We start from the raw sequence: 13,796 nt of genomic DNA, 5'->3' as shown, positions 1-13,796 counted from the left end.
TTTATAATTTTTATAATATTTTATAACATTTTTTTCTTTAAAAAATTATCAATATAAAAAATCAAAAATCTTAACAAGGTTACTCGCTGGTATAATTACAGAAATAACCTTTTCTTTGTAAGTATCTGCATAAAACAATGATTAAAATTGTTTATTCCAAACCAACCCATCTGAATATCATCCGTTACCATTTTAAAAGTCGATGGTCTGACATTCGATACTAAGGCCACGGTACCAAAAACTGCACAAAAAGAAGGGGTTTTTTTGGGACAATTTAGGTTAATTGCTTTCATATTAATGTCAAACAATGGGGAACACCAAAAGTTGGTCCAGAACTTACATCTTACAAGGCAGAATAAATGGATAAATTAGAGAGTGCCCACTCAGAGTTGATAAAATAGACAACTTTTCTGTACAATCTTTATGGCTCTATTCATATGTTGTATGCTACTACAGTTGCACATCATTGGCTATCCACAGGGAATGCCTTTCACTCATCACTTACAAGAAGCTATATCAATCAATCAATCAATCAATCTGTGTCACCCAAGTACCTTTCCTTCTTCAAGTACCAAAGAGCTGCTTCTGCTGCATGCTCCGCTGCCGCCTTCTTCGTCAAATGTGGTGCTCCGAAGAACTCGAATATCGTATTGGGGGCTTCTTCTATCTCCAACACAACCTTGTATGTGAACCTGCAAAAAGATTGGACCATATTCAGACTTCCTGCTTTTAAGAATATTCCCAGATTGGAAGGACTTACATCTTTAAATGGCTTGGTCCTTCCTCATTCATGCAGTCAAATGAAGGGTGATTCCAATGGTTTATGGCACAAACTTCATACAGACGAGATCTTGCCGTTGTTTTCCCCGACCGACCTAAAAAGACCACCGTGCATTACAAAAGAATTCAACGCATAACAATAGTAGCTGCCACGGTGCCTACCTGACGATGACGATGATGACGATGACGACGATGACAACGACTGCAAGTCTGTTGAACTATCATGACCTTCAAGGGGGATGCTAGGCTTCAGCTGTTCTCCTGCAGCTCCAGATGAAGAAGCCAGCGTTTCACTCATCCGTGTAATACGAAATGGACGAGAATCCCCAACTTCACGGTGCACACGAGGATCTAAGTCTGCACCAGAAAATTCTAAGCCATCGTCGATTCGATCCATCGTGACCGAGGGTGTTTCATCATAACCAATCAATTTAGGTTTCATCTTCTCGCTCGACTTTAAAATCTTCTCTAATGAATTGACCTCAGGTATGAATCCTTGAGCCTGCAGCAGAATGTTAAGAAAATTGCTAAAACCATAGATTCATGTGATAGAAAGGCATGTATATTTAAACTCATATCCACCTTCAACTTCGTGAGTATAGAGTTGGCAGCGATTTTCTCGGCGTCTTTCTTTCGACGGTTGACAGCAGAAGCCGTGGCATGAAAGTCGTCCCCTTTCACCTCTGCTTCAACCGAATAATATTTTTCCATTTTCGATGGATTAAACTGAAGTTTCCAGCCACAAGTTTGACAAACTTCGATTATGTCGCGAATAGGACTAAGCTGGAAGCCTGAAGAGCTCATGATAGGATCCAGAAATGATAACATTATCTTCCAGACATAGTTCATATCAAACCCTGTATCAACAAGAACAGCCCCAACACTAGACTCCACCAAGTCTCCCAAAGGCTGCAAGCAATGTAAGAAGCAGCATTCAAATGAGGGAACAAACGAAAGTAGTCCACATAATGTTGTCGTTGAATTGTATATCTAATACCTTTGGACATCTCGGCTGCTCGAGTGAATCTCTTTCCGAAGGAGGTGCTTTGATGAAGTCTACATAACTTTTTATATCACTTTGAAGGCTAGCAGAATCACAAAGCAGAAACTTGTAGAAGAATCGATCGACCGCAACGTTGGCAAAAGCTTCGTTCCTCACAAACACTGATCTCAAATCCGTCAATAGACCCGGCTTCAGCTTAGGATATGCTGAATATAGATACGACATGATCAAGTAATCCAGGACGGCATCCCCAAGAAACTCTAATCTCTGTTAACCCATAGCAAAGATCAACAAAATGGCAATGTTAAGTACAAATTTGAGGTGGAAAAAGAGAAAGTTCATACCTGGTAACAACCTCCTCCGTGCTTGTGGTAAGTCGGATGTACGAGCGCCTGCAGCAGCAGACCTTTATGGAGAAATTTATGGCCTAATGAGCTTTGAAGGGAAGAAATGTTTATAGTATCTGCAAGTAGGACGTAAGCCTTGCTTGCCACGAGAGCATTGGTAACCTGCGAAGCTTCGAATTCTACTTTTATGCCGATCCATTTGAGAAATGCAATTGCAGCTTTGAAGCCACTGTCGACTAGGAATGCTCCTACCAGAGCTTCGACCACATCGCTGATCGTTTTCTTTTGTAACCAGTGATGGCCTTTGCTGCACTTGGTCTCACTAGCTTTTGCATTATTTGTTGCATTATCGTGAGAATGGATATCGTTTCGTGTTTCCTCGTTACAAATTCTTGGGCAAGGACGACCAAGTAAATAAAATTGGCTAGGTTCAAATGGCTGGTCACGTATGTATACCTGAAACAAGAAATGATACATGCACTGATATTATGATCCATTGAATGTGTGGTATCAAATGCCAACTTCTATCAAAAATGATATCAACATCTATTGATCAATCTCAGGATATATCATACCTGTAAATTCTTTCTAGTTGCTAGCTTGAATAAATTGATATTTTTCACCAAATAAGAACGTCGTCGTGTAAGTTCTCCTTCATCGAACTTATCGTGGGCGAGAAAAAGGTACCTTGCTACGGCAAATTTAAGGAAAGAGTCACCAAGTATTTCAAGCCTTTCCAGGGAAATTCGTTCCTGGCACTTCTCAGTGGTGAGAGCTTCTAGAATCTAATAAGAAAACTCATAGCTATTAAAGGCATGAAATGAATCACAATGTGTACAGAAATTCAAAGTGCAAGACAAAGCAACCCACTCTGTTAGCAGTAACCTCAGCTCCCGCTGGAAAAGCAGCCGCTAGCATACACTTCAATTCAATAGCAACAAGCAAATTTTCTAGACGATGCATAATTGATGGCAACAAAGATATAGAGCTCCCAATGTCTTTCGAAAATCCAGTTATCTTCAATTGACAAAGCTCGGGAGCGATATCGATAAAATATTCTTCCAGATAAGGTGCTTCTGCATCAAGTTATAGACCTTGTAAATTGGAAATCATTATGTAGCAAGTATGACTATCAAAGTTACTCGTATACTGCAGGCGAAGTATTAAAAAGAAACTTTAATATTGAGTATTGACTGAACAACGAAACAAAATGTAACGACCCAAGTCCACCGCTAGCAGATATTGTCCTCTTTGGGCTTCCCCTCAAGGTTTTTTAAAACACGTTTGCTAGAGAGAGGTTTCCACACCCTCATAAAGGGTGTTTCGTTCTCCTCCCCATCCGATGTGGGATCTCACAATCCACCCCCCTTCAGGGCCCAGAGTCCTCACTGGCACTCGTTCCTTTCTACAATCGATGTGGGGCCCCACCAAATCCACCCCATTCGGGACCCAGTGTCCTTGCTGGCACACCGCCTCGTGTCTACCCCTTTCGGGGAACAGCCTCCTCGCCGGTACATCACCCAGTGTCTGGCTTTGATACCATTTGTAACGACCCAAGTCCACTGCTAGCAGACATTGTCCTCTTTGGGCTTTCCCTTTCGGGCTTCCCCTCAAGGTTTTTAAAACGTGTCGGCTAGAGAGAGGTTCACACACCCTTATAAAGGGTGTTTCGTTCTCCTCCCCAACCGATTGGGGATCTCACACAAAAGATGTCGAAGTAATTACAGAAATGAAAACTCGATCCGACTCTTCCAGCACCTGTATCCAGCAAACTTAATCTAAAATTATAGTATAAGTAGCAAAAGAACTAAGAACATTACCAGAATCTTTCTGCTTTCTATTATGTAGCAAGTTGTGCAAACTGAATAGGGGTTTTGCACAAAGAAGAGGCTGCTCAGGGTATTTAAGATGAATGCCAAACCTGATCACAACATTCATACAGAAAATTTATAAATGTAATACAAATAAGCATTAATAAAGATATAGGTGTTATAGGTGTTAGACGAATATGACTCTCCACAATGCTTTGCTTTGGGCTTCCCCAAAAGGCCTCATGCCAATGGAGAGTGTATTCTTTGATTATAAACCCATGATCATTCCCTAAATTAACCAATGTGGGACACTTTCATCCAACGATAGGAATATTAGAGTAAATTAAAGAGAACCAAGGTACTGCATAGAAACCTACCTGGTCTTTAAATGCTCAAAATGACTCAAGGACCCTGAGTCCTTGTATTGGCTGTATCCATTCTTCCTCCTCACAATGTTAGTAACAAAAAAGAATTCACGCTTGTAGGGGACGTACACTAAACTATTCTCGATATCGCTCGACCTTCTACGGCCATCATAAAGCATCAAATGGGTATCCGAGGAAGCAGTTTCTTTGACGATAGAGCATGCATGATTCTGGAAAATCTGGGAGGATAAACATCTTCTAATAACTTTCCAATCTATGAAAACCGATCCCTCATTATCGTGGACAATCACAGGAAGCAACAAGTAAGATGTCGATGAAATAGATCTAGAGACATTATTTCTCAATGGAATGTAGTCGTGAACAAATTCTGATCTGTCTAAAATGACCTTAAGAAACATCTCCTGAAAACACTCGGCCTGGGTAATCTGAAAAGCATAGGTACATAGGGTAAATTTGAAAATTATAAGAGAACAATTTAATCCAGAGTCAGTAGATGAACCATTTACCTCATTCTCCAAAAGCTCGACGACCCTTGATGGCATCAAATTTACCTTTACAGATCTTCCATGTGCAAGATGAAGCTCAAGGTCCATTCTCACAGCCTCCTGGGGAAGTGGTGCCTTCACAAATAACCCAAATTCTTTGTAGATCCTATCTTCAGGATTTGGAGTAAATTTAATATGGTAACAGTAAAGAATAACATATCCAAAGCCAGTCCAAGACTCTTTGAAAGCAGCAGGAGATATCATCTCATGAAGCTCCCGTCGCGAAGTCTCATCTGCAACCATGCTCACAAATATCAACCAAGACCCATAAAAATAAAGTTAAAAATCAGGGAGTTACTCAAGTAAACCTTCGGAGCTGTCAGAATCAGAGTCAAGTTCTAATTCCCCTTCATTGGCATTGTCTCTCATGGGCAAGAGATAGTCACTGAGAGCACCAAGTTTATGCAATTCCTCTACAGCTTTTAGACAGGCATCCTTTTTAGCAGCAACCCCAGCAGGCTGTGGTCTGCTGACAATTTGGGGAATAGGTGCATTGGAGGGCAGAATTGCATGACATATAGTTCCTCCTAAATCATCACAATAGAAAAACTTCGGCTTGGGGTCGAAGTACCTGTTTGTACAAGAATATCATGAAAGATTATATATTATTAAGATAAATTAAGCCCACTAGATGAAATTAAAGTAATTGAATGTGTTAGAGAAAGCTTCGCTTACGTGTCGTGTGGAAGTTTTGAGCAATATTCATGTAGTAAAGATATACTTCTTCCAGAAGTGACAGATGCACCAGTTGAAACCACTCTATAGATGCTTTCTTCATGACCATCAAATGTCTCAATGGATGAGCGAGAAGAAATTTCTCTGTTCATCCGTTTTTCATCTTTATGAAACTCATCTATCAACCCTAGCTCCTTTTCATTTCCACTGAGAAATAGAAGAATTTGATCAACTAAAGAATCTTATGAAAAAATAATTGGTTGTAATTTAAATAAAGATAAGAACAGGACCTATCAACAAGGAAGGCATATTCAGACTGAGGCATTCGCGCTCGACCTCTTGATTGTATAAAGCTAGACACTGTTTCAGGAAGATCAAATCGTATCACAAGACAGCAGGTCTGAATATCAAGCCCTTCTTCACCAACCTTTGTTGCAATCAAAAGGTTTAGCTGCCAAGCAATTAGCCACAAGGATTAATCATAAAATTCAACTCTTTGAAGTTCAAAATAACCATTAGCTTCCTACATACTCAATTAGTTTATGATTATTTTTGAACTCCAAAGAGTTGAATTTTATCATAAAAGTCATTAGTGTACTAAGGTGGTAGAGGAGATTCATAATCAGAGAGTCAAGGACATACTGAATCAACTGAATTGATGATTTAATTTTCAATCAACTAGTTGGGTGCGTGACAACGTACCTCCCCAGATCGGAATTTTGTAAGAATATGGTTCATGGTCTTCCTTGACATGCTCCTCAACTTTGAGTGGACTCCGACGAGAAAATCACACTTCCAATATGCCAGAAATTTAAGGTTCTGAAGTATGTACGACAAGGACCTAGCTATAACTATTCTATTCACAAAAATTATACACTTCATGTTGGGTCGATGCCTGAAATGACAAAACAAAGAAAATAGCATGTTTTAGCAAGCTTTCCAAGAAATCCACTTTCTTGAATACAAATCAAAGATATGCAAAAGACATAAGCTGTGCAGATCTGCCAGGAAGATCCAGCCACCTCCTTATACTTGTGTATATACGTACGAAGCTACAGGTTGTGTTATCAATAACATTACAGTATACAAATTTGTTCATAAACAAAATCCCTTTGTAACACATAATAATCGATATTCAACGTAACAACCTCGATACATATATGTTCTGCAAATGAGCAGCGACTGTTCTCCAATTCTCTTCAACCTACTTGGGTCTTTATATATATTCCAAAAGGGGGTTACATCTCTCTCTCTTTCTTTTTTGAGGGAGAGTACAATTCTCGCATAGTCGTGCAATCCTCTCACTTCCACAAAGACAATAATAAAGCATAAAAGTAATGGTAGACAGTAAAAGATTTCAATTCTAACCTGAAGGAAGAAAGAATTCCAATAAGCCGTAAAAGCTTCTTTGAGAAACATGGCTCTTTCAAAATATCAACATTTAACATATCCGACACCCCAGCATCTACAGAAAGGGAAAAAGAAAAAAGAAGCCGCAAATATCTCAGTTAAGGGAGCACAAATGTCGTCATGATATATTAGTGTTGACAGTACCGGTCCACCGAATTGTAGAATGGAGCATAAGATCAAAAGAATGAGAATAATAGCTATAAATCAGAGAGGAACCAAAATCTAATTTGCTCCAAAAGAAATTTGAAGTACCTATCTTGCAACCGGATGCGAAAATTTCAGCAGCTTGATTAAGATATCTATCACTTATGGAGTCATGTTTTGGGTTTGCCTCTGCTGCCTCTATCAATTCACTTCGCTCAGAGTTATCTTCACTTAAGAGAATTTTACTGGCCTAAGAAAACAGATAAGAAAAGAATAAATAAGTAAAGCTAACATGAAGACAGATAAAATTGTATGCGTCAAACGAACAGAAAAGGATCAACAGAAAATTTCCATAAAGAATCACTCATCATTTTGTTAGATATCGAAAGATGAACCTTATTTATACCCCCATAGAAAACTTCACGTTAGTCTCTTTCGTTCCATCACCCGCCTCCCGTCCCCAACAAGGACAAAGGAAAGAAATATGTGAATTTGAGTAAAAAGTTGTCTACTAAAGCAATGTAGATTTGCTACCCCCATCTCACCAAAAACGAAGAAGTAAAATAGAACTTCTATTATAGATATAGCTTTTTAACCTCTTTCTATAAGCTCCTCCCAAAAAAACAAACAAACAAACAAAAAGTTAACACAAACATCGAGTACAGGAAATATATGTATAACAAAATAGAGAAATAAGAAGGCAGTGAGGTGCTGAAAAGTTTTACCTGCAATGCCCCCCAAACACCAAGGTTTTCCAAACAAAATATGATATTTTTGTGCATCCTGCACAACAGTTTCTTGGTGGCCAGCAGACCTTCGTGTTCACCTTTCATCTGACCAAGAGCCACTATACACTGCTCTCTCCCAAGAAAAGGAAGAAGTGAAACTCTATCTCGATAACGAAGTTGTTACAAAGATTAATTGCCGAAATACCTGGCATTTCACGTCCTCAAGTGGGCAACAGTAAGTCATAAATGAGCTAGACGACCCAGTTGCAACAGGACCATAATAATAGATTTTAAAACGCGGTGATGACACAAACGCTTCCAGTTCTTCCCTATCTTCAACTGAATAAACCTACGAAAGGAAGGTCAATTTCTATTTTTACATCATGCTCAACCATCCACTAAATTTAAACACAAAGCATAGTTTTTTTTCCCCTTAGACTTTATGAACAGTTCTAATACTGTAGTACTGCATCAGGGTAATATAAGTTCATATGCCCAGGAGAAATCCAAAACTGATCATATAAGAAATTTTTTGGAAAATGTTTGATTGGAACTTGTTATTTCAAATCTATGTTTGCTCAAATTTTAGGTGTTTTGAGGAAACTTACTATTCCAATGGGATTAGTTTTTAAGTTTGACACGTGAAACGAGAACTGCACAGAACTGTGCTTGATCTATGAATCCTTGATTCCTTGGAAATGTTCTTTTTTAAAGAAAAAGATGTCCACTTGATTAACCTTCGTTTATTTTACACAAGTGGAATTTTTTCTGACCTTACATTGTAATTATTTTTTTTGGATTCATTTACTACACTGTAGTATTTACGATTTTCTATATGAAAATTACTGTCTCCTTATCAAAATAATAACAACTCCAGTGTTCCTGGTTTTTTTTTCTTTTTTGGGTATGAAACAGCACTTTTAAGGAGAAAAATGAAGAATATACAAGAATAAAATAAACAAGCCCGAACAAAGGGAGTTCAAACCTAACTCCAGAAAAGGGTTTCGATCCAAAAGAATAACTCCATCCAGAGTTCCTGATTAAAATATACAAAGGTTGCTCCACAACCCACCTTTGCATCAAGTAACTTCTCAAGACTATTGATGCTCTTGGATAAATTTTGCTGATTGCAAGCACCTGAATTAGTAGAAGTAGAAGAAAGATCTGAGTAAAACAAACTCGCAAGCAAAACCAAGACATGTCATCTGCAATCAAGTAGAAAATATCCCAAGCAAAAAGTTTATTTGGAATAATGCTTACTCCACTCAAAATGATCGGCAAGGTTCTCTCTCTATAGAAAGAAGGGCCCCTTCCTCCATCCTGTTAGGAATCAAGACTCTCCACAATAAGCCTCCCTTGAGACTTATGGAGCTCTCGAATAACCTCCCCTTAATCGAAGCTCAACTCTTTTCTTTGGAGCCCTCGAACAAAGTACACCATTTGTTCGACACTTTCTACTTTTGACTACACCTTCCAGGCTCACAATTCTTTGTTCGATATTTGAGGATTCTATTGTCATGGCTCCGTTTAGGGCATGACTCTGATACCATGTTAGGAATCACGACTCTCCACAATTGTATGATATTGTCCACTTTGAGCATAAACTCTCATGGTTTTGCTTTGGGCTTTCCTCAAAAGGCCTCATACCAATGGAGATAGTATTCCTCACTTATAAACCCAGATCACTAAATTAACCAACGTGGGACTCACTCCCAATAATCCTCAACACATCCTTCCCAAAAAATAACCTTTCAAAGGCTTTTTCTAAAATGCAACAAAACAAGCTGGGCAACTTACAACAGAGATAAATTATAGAGGAATTCCACTTAACTGAGGTTGGATCAAAATTAGCCTCCCCACTTCCATAAAAAATAAACGAGCCTTCCCTCTTGAGAAAGACTTCTTGCAGAAAAAAGATGGTTCTCAACTTTGATCATGAGTAGATTCCAGAAAGAACAAGACCAAAAGCCAACATGAACAAACCGGAATGCCTAAAGTGTAATAAAACAACCTCACAGCCCACCATCTGCTAGTTAAGGATCACACTTGACCCACCAGGATATTGGCCATTTAAGTTTTGAACCCGAAAACAACTCAGAGACCAAAAACCCTTTTCAAATTAGAGAAAACGGATCTAAGGAAAAGAAAATAATATCATTTACAAATTGCAACAATCTGGATAATATACATAAGACATGAAATAGAAGCACTGAAAAAACAAAAATTGCTGACACCAGATCCTATGAACTAAAACCTGGTAGTTCAAGAATCCTGTACTTGTACTAAGAACATACTGTAATGCATGGACATCTTTATGATAAAAAAATTCCAAGCATTCACAGCGGTACCAATTTAAGAACCTTTGCGGTTTTTAAAACTAAAATAAGATAATGTCTACTTAGGAAAATAAACCGATAGAACCCAAGAATAGGCTCCCAACCTAATGGAAATTCAAATGTTAATATAAGGAGATACCTTTTCCTACAACTGGAGATGCAGTCATGCCAAATATCCGGGGACGTTTATGCTCATTTGCTTTATAAAACACCTATATAAGAGGTAGAAATAAATTACATTAAGAAATTAAGTGGCCATCAGGAAAGATGTAAGCCCATCTGACCCAAATACTTTACACATATAGAATTCCTTACTCTCATGATTTCTGCATAAGAATGGTCACTTTTGACTTGGGCATGATGGCATTCATCAAATATTAGAAGTTCAACAAACTCCATCTTGATATAGCAGTGGTGTAAATTACGCAGTAATATTTCAGGGGTCATGACAAAAACCTGCATAAGATCAAGCCAATAGATGTATATGAGATGGAGAAGTAACTAAAGAAAACTTTTTCCTTATGCATTCAAAAGTATCCAATTCTATTGAGGTAAATGATCTCTGAAAATAGTTATTTTCAGCCTCTTCTCACTGTCTTCAATGCAATGACATTAACATTAAAACAAAACATAATTGAATTTTTTTGGTTCATATTAAAATGTCCGTAATGTAACAAGTTAACCATATTCTTTTTTAATGTTCCAATCTCAAGAAGAAATACCATGCATATAGGGCTGATTAGAGAAGGCCATTTTGCTAAAGATGCAACTATCGTAGATATATTAAGAGGAACAATTAAAATAGATAGTCACCTCATATTCTTCCATCTCCCTTTCCCAATCATAATGGCTATTCAAGCATTTGGAACCTCCACAGTAGACCTTGACCTTGAAATCTATAGAATCTTCTATAACTTTTGCTTGCTACCAATGCGATAACCAACAGAAAAAAGCCTTTACATTGAGCTTTGGAACCACTCGTGCAGAAATTGATAAAAGTATTGAATTCTATAATCATTTATATAAGCAAATAGATTCTTGACGTTAAGAAGCAATTATTATGCAGAAAGTAACTTTATGAGTAACTGTTTATATAGTCCAATATGATTGTAGATATAGCCAAAGTATATATGTTTTGTTCAGCAAACAGAAAAAAAAAAGGAAGCTCTAGGTATCGACAAAAAAAACAAGGAACGGTTCGTTGTTGATAATCAAAGACAAAGGTAAAAGAATAATCGCCTATATTAGGATGTAGGAGCTAGAACTTATTAGCTATACTTGTTGTCGATCCAACTATTATTGAATCTTGCCTGGCATTCACTCTCTGAGAAAGTCAAAGGCGTCGCTAAACCATAGTTTGTTTCTCTGACCCTATTGAGAAACATAGCTATTTCCTCATTCGGATTTTCATTTGTACCCAGCTATTTAATAAAGAAGCAAACTAGAACCTAATCCATTTGATGCAGTCACGTGATGAAACGTTATAAGACATATCCTTACTACATGGTTGTTTTTATGTAAGTTACGAACTTCTATACTAGTTTTGAATTGCTTAGTTGCAGTCTGGCACTTAGCTTACCCCAAGTGTTATAAGGTTCAAAGGGCCAACTTTCACGTGGATGAAATTTTCTCACTCTTTTATTGACATCAATGTAACACATGGACGTAATTGGTTGAACTTCGACAAAACAACTTCAAAGCCCATTTCAAGCACAGAGATCAGAGTGCAAATCAAACCAATAAAAATTAGAGCCAACGGGTAAAAGAGATCAACGCCTCACCCTACTATTACGAAAGGTTTCAACAAGGCAAAGATAGAAGTGTAACAATTTATTCCCACAGAAAAGAACAATAAATATGGACAGATAAACAACAACCAATAAACTTCTGCATAATTTCAAGTTTCAACACCTGCTGAACTAAAGCAACGGTAGGAGCCAGAAAAACACAGATACCCTTCTGGGGCCTCCTGATTAAGTGGCCCATCTCGTATATCAGAAGTATAGCAATGTGAGTCTTCCCACAGCCTGTCCCAAGATAAACAATGATATTCTCTTCCAAAGCTTTCTCGCATAGCTCCAATTGATATCTACATAAAAAGAACGATGACAAAATAATGTCTCAACAACTTTTTCAGTTCGTAGCAGTGATCATGACCTTCAGACAAACGTTTCACTGGGCAATTATTCGGAAAAACACAAAATGTGAAGTTAAAGAATGAGATACGTAAATATGAACTTCAACTATACAACAAATTCATCACTTAGAACGTTAAATTAACAATCAGTTTGTACTTAGGAAAGCATTAGAAACGTAGTTGATAGTTGATAATCGTTTCCTATGAATAAAAAATGTAAACATTAAAAAAAATTCTAAATTCTATGTACGACATTGTCACTGAAAAATCCACAGTAACTCTCGTGTTCAGAACACAGCCAAACAAATGCACTAAAACTCTATAACCGTACAAGAGGACATGAAATGACTTACTTCCTTGCGATTCTCCTTGGATCTTTGCCTGATGTTCTTATACTTGAACCCGCTCCCTGATCATCCACCGGAGACAGACCCATAAATCTCTCGACCGACGCAGAGCTAGTGGGCTGAAAATTGACGCTATCGGCAGTCGTAGAATTGGTCTCTCCATCAGGCATCCTAAACCCAACTCCAGGTAGAAATTAAATATCGCAGAGCTGAATGAACTTTGTCAGATACTGTAATAAGCAGAGCACAGCAGAATGAGGAGGAAAAATGAAAAACACTACGCTACGTGCTTCTTTAAGCAAATGATGCCTTGGTCCTTCGATGGGCACACGAATATCCGTACAATGAGTGGGACCCCAGTTGTTTAAGAAGACTAACAAGCAAAACCCAGGAAGCAGAAAGTCTATACAATCACTCCAAACTTGATGGGCAAGTTAAGTGCCTTCCCTTACGAAGCTATCGCCTCCGTGGAGTGGAATTATGGGCCTCTTATCAATGGAGGTGAATCTAACTCGAACATGCCTTAATGAACAAGGAGACGCGATTCGAAAGCAAACCGTGGAATTTGTTCATCGAAATTCTTGGAAACTCTGTTCTGTTCCGAACAGGAAACTGCTCTGTCGCGTTGGTACTGTAACCTCCCTTGCTTGTTCGCGAGTGTCTCTTTCGTGGAAATAAATGTCGTAAAAGTCAATCTGCTTTTGGTTAATAAATAAGAAAGTCGCTTTGAGTCGTCGGTAAAGTTCTGGTTCTTTGTGTGCCGTTTCTTGTAAGTTCATGCTCTGGTCGTCGCCGTTTCTTTCTCCGTGGCGCGCCGGGAACCGCCGATTTTGTAGGGTCTGGGCGGGGACTATACAGTCAGGAAAAGACAATTTTAACCCTATTAATAAATTGGGAATTTCAATATTTAATTTCTATTTTTTTTTCCTCCCCAAATCTATCACAATAAACCTAAATTTCATTTTAATCCATATATTTTTTATTTTTAAATAAAAAAATTAGCTTTTATTTACCTATATTTTTTAATTATATATATATATATATATATATATATATATATATATATAAATAGTTCAAAATTTTAATAAACTAATTAAAATAATTTCGAGATTGATATATTATGTTTAGATATTCTTATATACTTTTT

At 37.8% G+C, this 13,796-nt stretch overlaps 1 protein-coding gene across 4 annotated transcripts; it reads right to left on the bottom strand.

Annotated features, from left to right (window-relative positions):
• Positions 1–273: 273 nt before the first annotated feature.
• DCL4 (dicer-like 4) lies at positions 274–13,507 on the bottom strand. Of its 4 annotated transcripts, none has more exons than XM_023660202.2 (25): positions 12,656–13,507; positions 12,077–12,254; positions 10,979–11,089; positions 10,481–10,621; positions 10,305–10,377; positions 8,902–8,966; positions 8,035–8,178; positions 7,827–7,955; positions 7,210–7,351; positions 6,916–7,012; positions 6,250–6,442; positions 5,838–5,998; positions 5,548–5,754; positions 5,181–5,443; positions 4,834–5,105; positions 4,319–4,752; positions 3,951–4,051; positions 3,001–3,206; positions 2,706–2,915; positions 2,128–2,586; positions 1,778–2,050; positions 1,363–1,689; positions 943–1,282; positions 761–875; positions 274–692 (listed from the first exon to the last, which is right to left on the bottom strand). In XM_023660202.2, the coding sequence occupies exons 1-25, from the start codon at positions 12,817–12,819 to the stop codon at positions 533–535; spliced, it is 4,965 nt and encodes a 1,654-aa protein (XP_023515970.1). In that variant the 5' UTR covers positions 12,820–13,507; the 3' UTR covers positions 274–532. The 4 variants fall into 4 exon arrangements, with proteins under 4 accessions (XP_023515970.1, XP_023515971.1, XP_086975904.1 ...); XM_023660203.2 differs by having other exon boundaries at positions 3,001–3,203; XM_087119778.1 differs by lacking the exons at positions 8,902–8,966; positions 10,481–10,621; positions 10,979–11,089; positions 12,077–12,254; positions 12,656–13,507 and having other exon boundaries at positions 10,305–10,354.
• Positions 13,508–13,796: the final 289 nt, after the last annotated feature.

This window comes from Cucurbita pepo, chromosome 18, assembly GCF_057944985.1.
Source record: "Cucurbita pepo subsp. pepo isolate OVF chromosome 18, ASM5794498v1, whole genome shotgun sequence".
NCBI classification, from domain to species: Eukaryota; Viridiplantae; Streptophyta; class Magnoliopsida; order Cucurbitales; family Cucurbitaceae; genus Cucurbita; species Cucurbita pepo.
This window is presented reverse-complemented; position numbering and strand designations above follow the sequence as displayed.

What these genes read in the sequence shown, in the direction of transcription:
- DCL4 (XM_023660202.2), bottom strand. Translation starts at nt 12,819, where the DNA reads ATGCCTGATGGAGAGACCAATTCTACGACTGCCGATAGCGTCAATTTT. An exon ending in TCGAGCTTTTGGAGAATGAG is followed by an intron (nt 4,753 to 4,833) that starts GTAAATGGTTCA and finishes TATGCTTTTCAG; the next exon opens with ATTACCCAGGCCGAGTGTTT. An exon ending in GTCATCATCGTCATCGTCAG is followed by an intron (nt 876 to 942) that starts GTAGGCACCGTG and finishes TGGTCTTTTTAG; the next exon opens with GTCGGTCGGGGAAAACAACG.